This window comes from Montipora capricornis, chromosome 7 (genome assembly GCF_036669925.1).
Source record: "Montipora capricornis isolate CH-2021 chromosome 7, ASM3666992v2, whole genome shotgun sequence".
NCBI classification, from domain to species: Eukaryota; Metazoa; Cnidaria; class Anthozoa; order Scleractinia; family Acroporidae; genus Montipora; species Montipora capricornis.
Window position 1 is genome coordinate 27,371,975 of NC_090889.1, and position 16,919 is coordinate 27,388,893.

The 16,919-nt window shown below is 38.1% G+C and overlaps 3 protein-coding genes across 3 annotated transcripts in view; 1 reads left to right on the forward strand and 2 right to left on the reverse strand.

The window, feature by feature from the left end:
* Window positions 1–6,412: 6,412 nt before the first annotated feature.
* On the reverse strand, window positions 6,413–11,567 carry LOC138056715 (MICOS complex subunit Mic19-like). The gene is made up of 7 exons (XM_068902576.1): window positions 11,405–11,567; window positions 10,205–10,280; window positions 9,190–9,290; window positions 8,555–8,731; window positions 7,405–7,475; window positions 6,976–7,111; window positions 6,413–6,717 (listed from the first exon to the last, which is right to left on the reverse strand). Exons 1-7 carry the CDS (start codon window positions 11,477–11,479, stop codon window positions 6,694–6,696), a joined length of 660 nt encoding a protein of 219 aa, XP_068758677.1. The 5' UTR covers window positions 11,480–11,567; the 3' UTR covers window positions 6,413–6,693.
* Window positions 11,568–11,609: 42 nt separating this feature from the next.
* Window positions 11,610–13,136, forward strand: LOC138056717 (uncharacterized). The gene is made up of 3 exons (XM_068902578.1): window positions 11,610–11,841; window positions 12,403–12,592; window positions 12,726–13,136. The coding sequence occupies exons 1-3, from the start codon at window positions 11,660–11,662 to the stop codon at window positions 12,834–12,836; spliced, it is 483 nt and encodes a 160-aa protein (XP_068758679.1). The 5' UTR covers window positions 11,610–11,659; the 3' UTR covers window positions 12,837–13,136.
* The window catches only part of LOC138056716 (general transcription factor 3C polypeptide 6-like), a 5,779-nt gene continuing 1,970 nt past the window's right edge, over window positions 13,111–16,919 (reverse strand). Inside the window, exons 3-6 of the mRNA XM_068902577.1 lie at window positions 15,955–16,018; window positions 15,581–15,616; window positions 15,334–15,452; window positions 13,111–13,536 (exon numbers count right to left, since the gene is read on the reverse strand). Coding sequence (XP_068758678.1) covers window positions 13,480–13,536; window positions 15,334–15,452; window positions 15,581–15,616; window positions 15,955–16,018 — 276 coding nt within the window. The 3' untranslated portion in view covers window positions 13,111–13,479. The remainder of the gene's footprint in view (window positions 13,537–15,333; window positions 15,453–15,580; window positions 15,617–15,954; window positions 16,019–16,919) is intronic.

Here is a 16,919-nt window from a genome sequence, read left to right on the forward strand (position 1 = left end):
GCCAAAGCCAAATCGTATAAAGAATTCAGGACATAAAATAAGTACTATAGAAATGGTAGATAACTGTGGTACTGGGAGTTTGAGTGCATAGGGATATATGAGAGGTAGGAGAGGAAAAAGCCAGCACCATACATCCAATTGTAGTATAAATGCAACATCCGCTCTAGAGGATCTCGTTAAGGTGGATCAAACCAGTTTCAACAACTGAGAAATGTCTTATTAGATGGATCAACTCTACAACACTGTCATGCTTAGCAGCAATGTTGTTCTGCTAAATGAATAATTACTTAACAAGATGCATTCTGTGATGTGACGTAATAGGTCACCATGGCAATAAAAGAGACATGTACATACACACTATATTTTGTGTTAAACGATGATATATCAAAAACGATTTCGGTGACCCCAAATTGTTATTGCTGGAAAACGATTAGCACGCTCAAACAAAACCCTCTGCAAAATTAAAAAAATTCTTTGCAGCGGATTCAAAGTCACCTTCACAACTGGAGAATATTAAGGTGGCTCTGAATCCGCTCCAAATAATTTTTTTTGGACTTTGCAAAAAGAGTTATCTTAGCCTGTTAATAAATTTCCAGAAATAAAAATTGGTGATCACCGAATTCGTTTAATAAGGGTTTAAATGCAAATATAGGGTGCTTTTAGATGCCTCTTTTGTTATCACGGTGACCTATTGAGTCACATTAAGGAGTGCATCTTGTTAAGCAATAGCCCTTTCCACGGTTAGTTTTTCTCATTTGCATTAAAATGTAATCTAGCATGTATGTGAGGCAATTTCGGGCTATTTTGTTATTTTAACCCGAAATTGCCTCGCATCCACGTTAGATTACATTGTAATGCAAATGAGAAAAACTAAACATGAAAAAGGCTATTATTGGTGTTTCATTTGTTAGCATAACATTGCCGTTTCGCTTAACAGTGTTGTAGAGGTAATCCTTTCAAATAGTACAGTTTGCTGAAAGTGTTGAAACTTGTTGCCAACGTTGCTTTCTCGTTATGTGGACAAATATCCAAAGTAATTTTTATAGTAACACGGAAACAAAAGCTACGAGAAAAAAAACAAAGAGCCCATTTGTTCTATTGATCAGAGTTTCATCATCATTGTTTATCATCTGTGATATATGTCTTCCGTTTGCAAAAAAAAAATAGGTAGGGGTTGTTTGCTAAAACATTTTTACGCTATCTCCATATTTTTGGTGCGTTTAAAAAGGAACCTCTCATATTTTTTAAATTTTGGTCACGTGACTCATCAATATTGGTTGGGATTCGACGAAATTTTCTGTGAAACCCAGTTGGCCGAAAAAATGATCGTGGATGGTACGCAACAACCTGCTAGCAGAGCCTTTCTTTTGCTTGCTCGATTTTGGCGTTCTAGAGAAAGACTCTGCATGAATCGAGTAAGATCTTTATTGAGTATACTCTGCTTGTTGCCAGGAAACAGTCTCGAACCCAAGCCTAATATGTCAGATCTCGCCGCCATCTTGGTTTTTCATTGTACAGCGGGCTCAATTATAGCCATCGGTTTTATCACTAAACGGATGCTTGTACCGGAAAAACCGGTTTGACAAGAGAAAACAAGATAGACTAGTCCAGAAGTTCGGGTCTGCGGCGGCTTCAAAGAGTTGACGCAATTCAGGCAGACCCTCCTTTTCTCTTCCTCAGTAAAGACAAAGACAACAGGAAGCTCTGCTCCAGGGTGGGTACGCGAGAAATCATTAATTGCTTTCGAAATTTCCTACACAGGGGAGGATCTCCCTCTTTAATTCTTAAACAGCGACATACGACACATGATACATAACTATAAACGTTTCCTCATAAATGTGTCACATTCTGAAAATGACTTCCGCTCAGGTTGTCGAAACGTCAGTCAATGTCATCTCAAACAGTCCTTCTCAGGACTACACTCACCCGGACAATCGTACTTTTCTTAATGATGATATGACTCCTGGGTTCAAAACATTTACAGTTATTAAAGTGCGACCCATCTGTACTCTAGATCCTAGGGACTCCAGGGATCTTGTTTTACGCAAGGTTTGAAATGGATTACGGGTACCTGTTTTAAAATCCGGGACTGTGGATTTAAATTAAAAAGACTGACATGGTTTAGGAACTTATCCCTCACAAGGCTTACCTTCTTCTCTAAAGTAGGTTTCTGTTTATTGAGTTCTCTGTAAGTTACCATAAGAAAGGATACGTATTTCGTTCACAGATCGGAGTCCAATTACTGACCTTGTATCGCTGCATTGATTTTCAAAAGCTGTAAGAACAGAAAAAAAAAAAAGAAAACAAAGTTGCAGCGCTTCAGTTGACCACCGAGAAAACGTAAAGCAGAAATGAGGAAATGATTATATTACCTGAGCCGGGGATGAAAAGTTGACTTGGAGTGCCGAAGTTGTGCTGTGGGACTTGTTGTTGGTAAGATGTATACATCTCGTAATCTTCGGGCTCGTACTCATTCAAATTGAAGCCTTATGAAGGAAGGGAAACATCGCAAGCATAATCAGCTGGGAACAATTATCCCTTCGAGGAAGAGGTAACATCAAAATGAGTGCGATCGGATCATGCGACCTCCCTGACCCGAACAACATCCGTACATTTTAGGAGAAATCCTTTAGTTTACTTGCAATTCTCAAAGTGAAAGCAGCGAAAAACAAGAAGGGTTGAGGGCGGGCCCATGGATCGATTTTGCCAAGACGTAGCAGCAATCCTTAAAATTCAGACATTCGTCACTGACTGGTAGTGATTGGGGAGAAATATGGAGAACCTGTCATAAATATTATAATAGCAATACAATGACATAGTCTGCTAGACACCCAAAACTTTTATACTCATCTCCTCGCCTCTCTTAATAAATGGGAAGATGAAATTTCTCCTCAGACACTATACAAAAAAAATCTGTTATCCAGAAAGAACTAAATTTTCGATATAATTGCCTCTTAAGTGGAGCAGTTATACTGAACAAAAGAAGAAAGAAACAAAACAAATGAACATGGACAGTGGTGGTACCTTGAGGTTTGCATTTATCAGTCACAAGCTCTTTTACCTTCGAATTTCGTTGCACACCCTGCCTCCATTACTTGAGAGAACAGCTCTGGGGAGTCTTGAATAACCTTTTCATCTTCATAAGTATAGTCATCGTCATCATCAATAAATGGAGGAGACTGTAAATGAACCAGCTGCGATACGCCTGATAAGTTCTTGTGCTCATTCTGACTGAACTGCTGTCCTGCGCGAACACTGTTTGGAAAATGATTTATGTCGTCGAAAGGCGATAAGCCGACTAATTTTTCTGTGAAAAATTTGTCTTTCACTTTGTCGAAGTGCTCAGAATTGGAACGGAAAAGTTGTGTGGAAGAGAGGCCTCTCTGAGACACTTGTGAGAGTACATCGTCGAGCATTGGTGGTGGCGCAGGTGGCATTTGCCAAGATTGACTTGATGCTTTAAAAGGAGGTCTGAAAGCACGAAGTATTGTAACTAGTTACAGTGCGGAAACTCTCAATTATTACAATCTACAGGACAGATCCAAATCTAGTAAAGCTTGTCTCTAAAGATAACTCTCACTTTGATCGTCGAAACGTGAGTCCAAAAGGAAGTTTATGCGCAACGGACAACAACGGCCTGGAGGACAGCGTTCCAAAATACAAATTTTCGGCGGCAGTATTCCATCCAATACGCTCTGTATTAAATTTTACAGTAACTCGGGCTCCAGAAAAATAAGTTGATATAAACTGTATAAAGTTGTTGAGGGAAAATTAAGCGCATGTCTTCCACCAAATGTCAAAGCTTATCATTTTACATAGATTGACAGATGAAGTTTACTGGTCATTTCTTCCCACTGAACTGAGCCTCAGAATTAACGAATGTATCAGTGATGTTCTGCTATGGGACCCAGTTTAAGGATACCATAATGTAAGAAGACCAGCTATTATTTACATTGATAGACTGATTGAAGGTAGAAAAGGGTCTCTGTCTGCTCCTGAATTGCGGAATGTCATGAGAGACCAACAGATAATTCGTTTCGCCCGACGATGATAATAAGCAAATGAAGGCTAAGGAATGTATCAAAATCTAATGCGCACGTGCGAAGCGTGCAGTCATGGTTTTGCTTATTAATTAATTAATTAATTAATTAATCTCCTAACGCTTTCTTTGCCGTTGAGTACGTTCTTGCGTAAGCTCTCTTACATGTATATCAGCGCTCATACGGCAAACCTCAACAAATGATAGAAAACTTTCACGTTTTGATATGTGACTGTTAATTGAAGGGTCGATTTTTACTAGTAACGCACATGTAAGCACAAAAGAATTCAGAAGCTTCTAGTTCATTAGTTACTTTTGTTAGGACAAAAAGGCTAATTAACGACAGCTCAATGCATCTGCGCATATTACTTCTCCAGTTAAAAAAGGCCTTGATTAAAAGTTTACTTATCAGCGAGATTTAGCAAAGCGTTTACTTTAAACGGGAAAAGTAAAGTGAAATAAAGGCACTTCATTTAACGTCTGTAGTTCCTTCAGTTACGAAAAACATAGTTTATTTTCTTACGAGAATTTTTTGCGTCGATAAGAAATTGTAAGATGTCTTTGCAGTTTACAACTATTTTCCTCTCACGATATCTTTGCGACACACTGGACTTCCTTTTCTTGTTCCAAGCAAATATCCCAGTTTTACGTGAAGTCAAAGATTGCAGGACATCGTGGGTAAAATATTTTGATTAGGACTACAAGCTAGCTTACTTGGAAGTATTTACAGTTGCACTTAGTACGTAATTTAAAGCACAACTTCGTTTGATACTGATGAAGCCATGCGACATCGCTGTAAGTCAATAGGGCCGTTTATACGAGAGAAAATAAACCGCGGCTAACTCTGGCCGCGGCTTACGTAAGCCGCGAAAGGAACTATTTATACGAGTATAAACTCCCTGGCCAGGATAAGCCGAGGCTTGAGTAAGCCGTGAACGTGGATTTCGTACCATTTATACGGGGTGTTTGCGGCTTACGTAAGCCGCGGCCAGAGTTAGCCGCGGCTTATTTTCTCTCGTATAAACGGCCCTAATGAGACCTGAAATTACTCACACAAAGCCTTTCTTGATTTGTCTGTTCTGAGATGTTTGTATTCTCACTGACTCCATGGCGGTTTTTGCTTAATTTAAAGCTTTTCAAGAACTGAAATTAGAAGCGACCATGTGTGGTCAAAAACAACAAACAAAAAAGTCATTTGTCAAGTCTGGCTCTCGCCTAACGCACCTTAACTGATTTTGATATTTCAAGAAAACAAAAGCAATAAAAAAAATTGAAAATTACCACCGTAAAGCTAAAATTGTGTAGTTACATGAGCTAATTAAGGGCAGAAATGTCACAATATAAACAAGAAAGCTTAACATGTGCAAGTACATAAGTTAACTGGACTTCAAAGGTTTGAATAAAACCCAAATTTTGTGAGAGTACTTACCTAAATCAAGATAATCTTCTTTTCAAAACGTTAAATGTCATCTTTGCGGGCGATTTAACAAGAGATAACGGGTGGAAATGTGGACAATTTTTGTTTTAGTTAATAAACTTTGCTTTCGAGTTGCAGTTTGAAACTTTCAGTTTTGGCGGGAAAGTAGACGCGCGTCCCACGGCTGCCGTTGGCGACAAAAATCGGACTGTGGGGAGTCGGGTGGTTATGCAAATATTCTGGTTAAAAACTATGGACAGGCCCATTTTTGTGTAATTTTAATGAAGGCCCATCAGTTAATGTTGAAAAAAACAGGCTTGATAACTTCTTCTGGCAAAAACACAACAATTCTATACTATTGGATTCAAATCGAGAAAGTTTTTTCTTCTTTTATTTTCCTCAATTTAGGAAATCAGTCTCTGCGGTGGTTACCACTGGATTTGACTAACGTATTCATTTAGTCTTTGAGCATATGTTCACCAAGTAGCTACATTATTTATGCGTAGAATAAAGAGCAACCTTAAGTACCTAATATCTGTGATGTCTCCGAACATTAGCCACCCAACCATTCTATACCATGAAGGGAAGACTCACTGCACTGAATCAGCTGGAGATAGTGTCCCCTGTCTTCAGCAAACAGGTCGAAACAGGTGCGGGTTCACACAGTTTGGGAACATATCTATTATAGGGAAGATAAGGTTGACATCGTTGTCATTAATGTGCCAACCAGAGCCTCTTTGGCTGTCGAAACAAAGTGTCTTTTGTTTCTGAGGTTACCATATTTGAATAACAAAAGCACTGTATCTTCCCTATTAGTGTTGGGGTTTTTCTCCTCAGATTTGCTTCAAGATCCCGGATGTTAGGGATGAACTACGATCTTTGACGACTGAAGCTCCTCTAATTAAGACAAGCAAAGATCTTGCAACGAAATATAAAATAAACAAAAAGCAAAAACATTGACATTTTGGATGAAACTACGTTGGTTTAACTGTCATCCATTTTATTATATTCTCAGCCCAGATGAAAAAGTTTGAAGAGACCCATGTCAGGTCCCAGATTAAAAAAAAGTTTTAAACATTCGATGATTGCTCCAAGTATCAACTTTATGGCGATCGTTTTCCTCCATCATGCCTAGGGAGAACTGGTACTTGTTTCCCGGTTGGTGCCTGTCTTTAGCACTCCACAGCCGCATCTTGACTGAAACATCTTGCAGCTTGTATAACATTTTCATAACTCTTCATGATTTCGATTCTTGAGGGGCCTATAAAAATGTAAAAATTAAGTCTTATGTAGGGAAGAAGAAAGAAATCAAATCATCCTTTAGCCACTAAAAGGTGCTTTTTTCCAGGCTGTAGAAATGTCTATTAAGCTGTACAAGGTAATTTCTTCCTTCCATCTATGATTAAAATGCAAGCATTCAAATAAGTTCAGAACAGTGCTCTTAAATAATACAGTATTGTACATATGTTTTGTCTATAGTCTATAATGTCTCGATTGATAAAAGCAAACAAGGAAATACCATTTGTAACGCTTCCACACAGCTGATAAAATCCCTGACTTGTTGTGAGCAATTCAAAGCTTGTGTGGGATTCTTTTTATAGCAGTTTAAGACTTCATTCTTTAGGTGTTGACAAGCAAGAACCTTCCTTGGCTGGCTGCAATAAACAGACTGGACATTAAGACTACTACTAATACTCTTCCTCAATTTGTTCAAAGAAAACTGAGCAATGAAAGGTGGTTTGCATCTTCGTCATAAGTTAACAGCAGTGTTTTTGGACAATTAAAAGCAAAGGAAGTTTCAAAGAACCTCTTTTCATTCCTAGTAAGTTTTAAGCTTCATTTATTCCACTATTGTTATCTGCAAGTCTGCAGATTGATCGCAAACCATCTTGATAATACATCAACTTTCATAAATAAGAGAGAGAGAGAGAGAGCAAGAGAACATCACCTAAATTTTCGTTTAGTTTCTTCTACTGCTTGATTGAACTTCTCAATTGTCATGTCTTCCCTTTCTGTGACCTGTGAAAGACAAAAATGTAGTGGTTAAAACTGCAAAAAAATGCATAGTACTTGCTTACAAACTAGGGTAGGGTAAGAGATTCATGAAAATGTCCCATCAACTAATCAGTCAAATAGAGTTACATGTATATCGATCAATTTATATATAGTATGGCAAAAAGAAAAAGATTTTAGAGAAAAATAAATAGTTAAATACAAATTAATTTGGGCTTAAAACCAGGGAAAAACCCCAAAATTTACACATAGTCAACGTTTTCCTCCACTGTTGTCTTATGTGGTATCTCAAAATATTCACAGGCACTAACCTTGTGAGGCCATGTATAAAATGAAACAATGATGAAAAAGCATTTACAGTCCGATGCGCCTTACCGTGGCCACCTAACTAAGTTTTTTACAAATTATCCGAGTCCGATGCGCCTTACCGTGGCCACCTAACTAAGTTTTTTACAAATTATCCGCTAATCAGGATGTGTGAATTTGATTGATAGTCACGCCTCCTTGCAAAGTTCGCACAGTTGTAAGATAAACACCGTTGCATAACCCGTTGCATGGGTTGTTGAGTTGACGTATTTATACGTAATTGTCAACTGTGAAAGCTTGTTGGGTGGCCACGATAAGGCGCATTGCACTGTAAGTAGTCGCTAATTAAAAGTATTAGGAAACCTAACTTGATGAAGGCAAACCAGTAAGCTATTTATAATGTAAAAGTGATTCACATCCAAGACCACAAAAGAGAAACTTGAGATGCGTGATCAGTCCTTCACCTTCTTTGTTTTACTTACATGTGCTTCGGGTTAAAGTCAACTTTGCGACCTCACTTGGCCACTAATTTGTTGCACTCTTAGCTTTTCTACTGTGAAACATGTATTAGTAATAATATTCTACTGTCAAACTCCTGTTACATGTAGCCATTCCACTGTGACAGTTTGACTGGTCGCAAGTCTAGTCAAAGTTGGATTTGAAACCAGAGCATCAACATGCAGATATAGCATCCTACCCACAAGGCCAAGTGACCTCAGTCCTCACTACAATAACTACTACCACTACTAAAAAAAGTTATTCAAGTCACATCACTGTACCTTTTCCTTCAAGGATTTTATTTCTGCTAATAGTTTTTTCTCTCTAAGAGTTGATTCATCAACCTGCTCTTCCAGGGTCTTTCTCAAGTCCTTCTTTTCAATTTCTTCAACATTTTGATCTTTTGAGTGAAGTATATCCCTGTTTTCTTTCAATCGTTTGGATTCAGACTGCCTACCCTAAAATTCAGCACATCTATCTGAGACTTTTAATTCAATAACTTGTTAATAACTCAATTACCTTTGGATCAAGTTTGAATCAAGAGATTTTTTTCAAGTAATGCAAGTCACCTTCACTTATGATAAAAGATGATATTTACATCAGGTTGAAGCTTTAGAAGCTTTTAAAATTAACATAGTAGGATGAAAAACAACACAACACAAACTTAAAAGAGAAAACTGTGTGGAATTAAATTCTGGGCCAAACCCAAACTGGTGGTATGGGTTATCATTAAGGTAACCCTGGAACCTAGAGCAACATCATGCCATTCACGGAACCTAACCACTGAGCACTGATGATGCTTCTGTCTCTGATTCCACTTGCACTCGTCAGGCAGGACACTACAGCACAATAGGATGAAGCTGTCATATCATCTTGAGTACATGCAAGGAACATCGTAAATAAAAGTTAAAATTACCTCATCAAAAGCATGCTGCATGAATTCTTGAAAATGTTCATGCTGGTGCTTTAATCTTGCTTTCTCCTGCTGTAGTTCTTCCCATAAATTGTTGATATCATCTGGTAAGAAACAAACATATTTTATCCCTAATGTGCTGTGATCAGGAAACCTCCAGCTTAGTGGCATAGCATGTTCTATAAAACACATCCACGAGGATTCAGTTGTTTGAAGGGTGGATAGTGCTATCCACTGGATAACTCAATTGGTTTTGCTAGTGTTTATCCGCTGGATAGTGATTTATCTGGTGGATAGTGTTACCCACCTTTTGAACAATCGAGGCCAGGTAAATACTATAGTTTGAAGCTGGTAGTATCGTTGCAGCAGATAAAGCACCTGATCCACCCCTTCTTTCTACTGTAGATAATCCGTTTTACACATCTATCAATGCATGGGTACAAAGACGAGAGAAAGTTAAGGCAGACGTTTAAGTCACTGAGTATTTACATGTAACTTAAGGGATCCCCTGCTCCTAAAGGTGGATACTAACAATCAGGGGCGGGTTGCTTGAAGCCTGGTTAGTGCTAACTGTTGGTTAAGAGGTATCAAAACCTATAGATTTCCATGGTATTTTACCCTGCTTAGCGCTAACCAAGCTTCAAGCATCCTGGGCCTAGTCCCAGTTGTTCAAACGATGGATAGTATTATCCACCAGATGAATCACTATCCAGTGGATAAGTCATAGCGAAACCAATTGCGCTATCCAGTGGATAGTGATTTCTCAGGTGGATAGTGTTATCTACTTTTTGAACAACAGGGACCAGGTCTACATGTGCAGACTGTACACCTCCTTTTCTACATCTGTACCTTTCGAGCAATGTTACTAACAAGCTTCAATAAACAATTTACAATGTAATAAGTCACTTGACCAAAGACTCATTCTGTCATTATGTCTGTGCAGTAAGCTGTCAAGCATTCAACATTTCAGTCTATCAACATTAAGTCAAAAGGGCTGGATTTTGATTTGTGTATTTACCTTGAGAAATTCCCTCATCACCATTTATAGGCAAGTCCTCAAGACCTCTCAGACGACGCACAACTCTTTCTGAAATCTTAAAGCAGCAGAGTAACAAAAACAGAGTCAAACTTTCTTGTAACATTCACGTAACATTCCTCGTCATTTGCACTTCACTCTTGGCAAGTATGTTTTGCAGGTTGCAGGTTGAAATTTAGTTATAACTGGAAAACCGCTGGCACTAAAAATAGTTAATAACCCATATACTCATCAGGGGTTCTTACATAAAGTAGTTTGCCTCTTTCACATGGTATCAAAATAAGTGTAACTTCACCCTTCATCAAGTATAGTCCGTCTATCGTAAACAGCGTCATCTAACAGTCACAGTAAGTCTATCGCTTTACCTTTCTTTTAAGCGCCAGTGGTTTTCCAGCTATAATTACATTTCAACCTGCAACCTACAAAACGTACCTGCCGCTTCAGTCTTGCACTTAAAAAATGAAGAAAGGGAAACCTTCATAGGTATGCATGATCATCTGACACCACATTTCATATCTATGGGACTCTAGCTGGATGACCACATCAGCATCACAATGACACAGAAAGTGAAAACTACTCGAGAGCAATAACGTACACGTACATATCATACATACATCTTTATTTACCCTCGGATTTTAGAGTAGCTTGGTGTAGCTAATATCTCCGAGCATTTACCCTCTCAACCATGATACACCACAGAAGACAGACCACACCACCGCGAACTACTACAAGCGACAAGTGTGCGGGTTCTTTTACGTCCCACAGGATTATGAACATTGAAGGATTGTGAGACGGGACCTCCGGCTTATCGTCCTTATATCGTCCGAGAAGACTAGAGAGTCTAACCATTTGCAGATGTAATTACAAAGGCAGCACTTTCTCCTCAGTTATTTAAAGACCCTGAGTGTTGGTCCGGCCGGAGTTGAACTCACGACCTCCCGCGTGACAGCCCGGGGCTCAACCAACTGAGCCACTGGTGCGGTACGAGCAGTTTGATATGCTCTTCCTTAAGTAAATTATGTCCTTCCACACCATTTTCCCTTTCTTTTTCTTCAACGAAAGCAGATGAAAGTGTCTGTGGAATAACGACCATACCAACTTATATTGTGTTCTTAATTAATATAAGCTTAAATTAGTGAGTGCTACATGTTGGACCAGAACCGTTTAAATCAAGTAACTTACTGTCACTATTCCGCCGATTTCACCCTCATCAGATTTTTGAACTGTCAATCTTTTCGTGGATTCACTACTTCCCATCGTCTTTTCTCGAGAAAAGCCTCAAATTCCTCTGATGATCACCTTCGATCAACCCCTGACGGCCGCCATGTTAGATATGCGCCTGTGATACCTTACGTACAGCGGGTACATATCTCCACAGCAACAGATACCCGAAGGCAGAGAGTTTGTCCGCAACAAAACAATTTGGGAGAAAGCGCAATGACCGATTTAAACCCGTTATGGCCCAGAGAATGCCAGCGATCTGTGAGCTTAGAGACAGTCTCGCGTCACCATGAAATAGAAGAGCGGAAAATGCAAGGCAAGCGTGAAGCTTACAGAAGACGAAACGAGATGTATGTAAAGGCGATGTACGGTGGTCCCAAAGAAAAGGAAGAAGTGAAGTGAGTTAAAAACTGCTTAATGTAAACGGTGTCATGAACAAGGCTACGAAATGTGTGACTGTGCTCTCACATATCGGGTGGTGAATGGGGGAAACATGGGATTTTCTTTTCAATTGTCAAAGTTTTACTCAACACGGTTCGTTTGAAGAATGACCAAATAAAAAGTGCTTTAGCATTCATTTAATTCATGCCAAAGTCTTGCAATTTAAAAGGGTTGGTGCAGATTTTTTTAATTACATCAAAAAAAAAGACGTTACTTTTTATTACAACGACGAAAAACATTGTATTGTTATTATTATTATTATCATTGTTGTTGCATTCGAAATTCCTTTCCCATCTTATTTGGTTCTTAGGGGAGGGGGAGCGAGGTAGAGTATGTGGCAAAAATAAGAGGTAGCCTAAATTTCAGCCAACTCAAATTTAGGCTATATGAAAGGTTGAAAGAGTCTTCATTAACAGTTAACACATGACATTAAATTTTTGCTTGTCATAAATACTTAGTGTTATCTATACATGTATCTTGAGCAAGGTACATGTAAATTCGTATTCTTCTGTTTCAAGGCAAATGGGACGAACAGCTTTGTTGGAACAAATGAAAGAAAAGGACACAGCAAACAAAAATAAAATGGTTGAGAAGATAAAGGAGAGTGATTTTGCCATCAGCTACGACAGAATCTGCCTACAGCAAGACAAAGAAGATAGAATTAACAAAGAAAAATATTTACAACAGTTTAGGAATGAGAATAAAAGGGTAATCACCGCATTTAATTTTCTCCTTTGTTGATTTAATTCTGGTGTAAAAAACTGGATGAATGACATCTATCATAAGAACAAAAACACTTCTGTTTACAAAACCAATTTCAAAACCGATTTTGTTTTTTTAGCTGATGGAGCTGCGTGCAGAGCAACAGAGAAATGACCAAGAAACAAGGCACCTGGAGGAGCGCAATCTGCTTTGTCAAAGTCCAATAAACTGGAGTAAGACTCTGCACTGACAACATGGGTTTCAACAAACAAAGATCAGTGGACTAACCATTAGTCCAAACACTGCTTGATGTATTGAATTTTACTTTGAGCTTAGATTTGAAGAAGGGGGAAAGTGCTACGTGGCATTCATATGATTTCACATTAGAAAGATCAAACTGCTTAGGTCCATGCATTAGGTACATGCAAATGGAACTGTGCATTCCGCTTTTAGTCATTGAAAACTGTGTGTACATTAAATTTATCAAGATCTTTTAGATTTATATTGATAATAAATTGTGAGAATAAAATCAATCAAATTTTATTTAAAAGTGTGTTCAACGTGTTGTTTCTTTATATTTACAAGACTGTTTTTGCACTAACAGTATCAAAACATACTGGTTTGCAATAATTATTACTTTCATTGTAATCCTTCTAATCCTCTTTCTAATGGAAATGACAGTCAGAGGAGGAAGATCAATAACTGTTTTTGTCTAGGCATTGTCTTGAAGCACATCTTATTTCTCGCACACTCAGTAGGTTATTGTTTGCTCTTGATCTTTTTAGTGGTATTCGTTTACCCCACTGAGAAGAGCTACTGTCAACAACTTTTTGAAATGTAAAAGATTCCATCTTGACTCTCACTTCCCATTCAAGATGTTTGCATTGTTGGATCTATCCAAAATCCATTTCAGCAGCTTTCTTTTCCTCTTTGTCACTTACAAAGCCGACCTTAAAGATACAAGAGTACGAAAAAAAGACATTTTAATGATGTACACTGGGACACAGGGTTGTTCCAACATTAATTTTGTGCACAAGACACAAACAGGTAAAAGTCAGCATTTATTTGAAAATCCTTGATTGTGTCTGTCAGCCTGCAGAACATTAGAGAGCTTTAGATTCTAGGACGAGAACGACTACTAGTACGAGATTTTCCCACAGAACCATAGTGAGCATGTGCAAACCAGCATCATTTTGGCAGGAAAAACGTGATACCGTCGTCATTTTAGTACGAGGTTTTGCAAAAATGTGGTCGTGTCAAAACAAGTCAACAACACGGTAGCAGTTTTAACACTTTGCGATCAGCAAAAAGGCTCAGTTACCTGCAATAGGAATAACTGAACAACCTTTACTGCTGGAAAAGAGCAAGATGAATCGTCCAGGGTTATCAATCTTCTGAGTCTTTTCACTACAAAAAGGGCAGTCAAATCTCGAACTCGTTCTCATCCTCGTCCTAGAATCTAAAGCTCTCTGTTAGTACCATGACAAGTATGAGTTCATACAGTTTTGAGCAGATACAGTGGGTTCAAAAGGTAGAGCCACCACACACCGATGGCTCAGTTGGTTAAGAACCAGGCTGCCAATTGCAGGAGGAGGTTGTGAATTCGACTGTGGCCGGAACAACACTCAGGGTCCTAAAGAAACTGAGGAGAAAGTGCTGCCTTAGTAATTACATCTCCAAATGGTTACACTTTCAAGACTTCTCGGATAAGGACAATAACCCATAGGTCCCGTCTTGCAACCATTGTTCTTAAAACTCTGTGGGATGTTAAAGATCCCACACGCTATTCAAAAAGAGAAGGGCACTGAGTTCCCAGTGTTGTAGTCTGGCCTTTCCTTTAGAAATGTGGTCGGCTTGGTGCAATCTTCTGAATAGACCACTGATTGATGAGACCACATAACAGCAAACAGACAGTAGTCAAAATGAAGGAGTCCAAGTGCTGAACCTGATAAACCTAGAGCTTTTTCAGGTACGTCTTTTGATTTATGTTTGACTGTACCGGCCATTTATTCTTTCTTCTAATGCCCAAAGACCTGCTATTGTATGTACTAACAGGAATATTTTAACTTCTCAGCTCTGTAGCTTAATAGTCAATACTCTGAGTAACTTTATCAAACCCCTTGTCAATGTCATCTACAACTATGTCTGTGAAAAAAGCTTTGGATGAGGTAGTAAACGGTTCATTTACTCTGATCATAAGGTCACCAATATTTATATTTCAGTGCTGTCACATTCATTCTTCAATATTGATTTGCAAAATAAACCCTGTGGGCCAGTTACAGTATTTAAATAAATAACTGATTATTATTCTTAAACTGTGGTTTTCAGAACAAGTTTCTCCAATAAGATAGATGCCTTTTTCCTTATACTTTAAAGGCCTAGCCAAAATTAAAGTGAGTGTGGCCCAGTGGTTACAGCGCTTGCCTTGAGATCCGGAGATCCCGGGTTCACAACCGCTCTGACCACTCATTGAATTTAATCCTGGTAGTCCCTGGTTCAACTTCCCAGCTGCACTTGTCAATAGCCAACTGGTTTGCCTTCGGCCAGTTGGGATTCTTAACAATTGTTGTTGTTGTTCTATTCTGTTGTTTCGTTGTGTTTCATTGGCCCTGAAAAGCCCCCATGGGGAGCGGTCAATTAAGTATGTATTGTAATTGGAATGCTGTTTGGCTAAGCATTAGCTAAATTCTGTTCAAATAACTCTCCCTGTTATCTTTATTAACAAGTGGCAAAAGCACTAGTACCACCTCTTTGGTTCCCTTTTCAATCTTGTTTTTTTCTGTCAGAAATACTCTGGTCATCTGTAGTATCTTTGTGGTATTGCACTTGTACTTCAGCTTCTTAGTTCCTTCCTTATCGGTAGATTCTAGAATTTAAAAAAAAAAACTTCATGAATTTACATTACTTTGAAGACTAATTATAGTCTACATTATGTACATTTATCACACATCAATTTCCCAAGAATAACATTACAAAGCGATTTTGGCTCATTACCTAGCTCTTCAAAAAGTACATGGGTGCCCATAGACTCTGTAAACAAAAAGAATAAACAAATAAATAAATATAAAATAAATATAAAATGAACCAATAGATAAAAAAATAAATCAAATGGTACACATGTAGCATACTTTCACTGACCATCACAACTTACAATAGTAATTAAAATCCTAGAAAAAAATGGAAGAATGGCTTTCACTTCAATTGATTAATATTGAAACGAAATAACAAGAAAAATAAATTTACAAGCTTCAATATATCCAGTGGTAATGGTTGTTGCACTCAATGCTTTTTCTTCAGTTTGGGAAGGTGATACATCAAAGCTGCCAATATTATAAATGGTCAAATTGAAAAAAATAATACTTTTGTACCTCTGAACTGTCCTGTAAACGTATAATTCCCAATCTGCAACACAGGCTGATCAGAGTCAATTTCCTAAAGAACAAAATATTACATTCAATCAAGTTTTAAAATGTGGACAATAACAGTGAAGATAAGACATTGGGCGCGTTCTTTTGGGGCTATTCCGGAATAGGAATACTGTGAATATACATGTACGGTAATTGTGTTCTTTTGGGACCAATTCGGCAGATGCGTTCTTTTGGGAATTGGTCTTCCGCGCATTCTGTTATTCGTAAACCAGAATATGAATAACTGGAATAGTCCCAAAAGAATGTGCTCATAGTTTCATGCAACTGTGGTTTGAAGAAATTTGAATGTACATGTAGCTTAGCAAGTGACAATATTATTATTCAAGGGAGGAGTTACAATAAAGAGCAAGAGGAATTTCATACTAAGAAGTACATACATAAATACTAATAATATACAGTCATAAATTTTCATTTTTGAATTACCTTTTTCTAATCAAGAATTGCTTTAGCTTATTTTTAAAAATGCGAGAGTTCAACTAATGATTTCCAAACTTGGCCTATTAAAAACTTGGGGCCCTGAAAGAAGAAAGAAAATTGTATTTTACTCTGTTTAAGGCCAGACGATTTTACTTGTCAATGGGGAACCCCCCCAGAGGTCAATGGGTTATTAAAGAAACATTCAGATTTCTTCAAACCAGAGTAGCACCAAATAATAATAAAAATATTTAAGTGCCTATCACCTCAACACACTTTCACGTTTTGATTAAAATTTCACTTTTTTATCAGCTTTGAAAGATGGGAAAAGTAGTCATACTTTGATCCATTACTGGGCGATGAAAGAGAATGGGTTTCATACCGAGTTAACATCAAAGACTGCTTTGAAAACAGCAATGCAAACTAATTTGTGACCTCAACAAGGTATTGAACCCATTCAATCCCTTCATTGCTCAGTTATTGATCAAAGT

Coding starts and splice junctions, on each gene's coding strand:
- LOC138056717 (XM_068902578.1), top strand. CDS start 11,660: ATGACCGATTTAAACCCGTTATGGCCCAGAGAATGCCAGCGATCTGTG. Junction 11,842..12,402: donor AAAGAAAAGGAAGAAGTGAA/GTGAGTTAAAAA, acceptor TTCTGTTTCAAG/GCAAATGGGACGAACAGCTT. Junction 12,593..12,725: donor TTAGGAATGAGAATAAAAGG/GTAATCACCGCA, acceptor TTGTTTTTTTAG/CTGATGGAGCTGCGTGCAGA.
- LOC138056715 (XM_068902576.1), bottom strand. CDS start 11,479: ATGGGAAGTAGTGAATCCACGAAAAGATTGACAGTTCAAAAATCTGAT. Junction 10,281..11,404: donor AAATCGGCGGAATAGTGACA/GTAAGTTACTTG, acceptor TGCTGCTTTAAG/ATTTCAGAAAGAGTTGTGCG. Junction 8,732..9,189: donor TGCAGCATGCTTTTGATGAG/GTAATTTTAACT, acceptor GCTGAATTTTAG/GGTAGGCAGTCTGAATCCAA.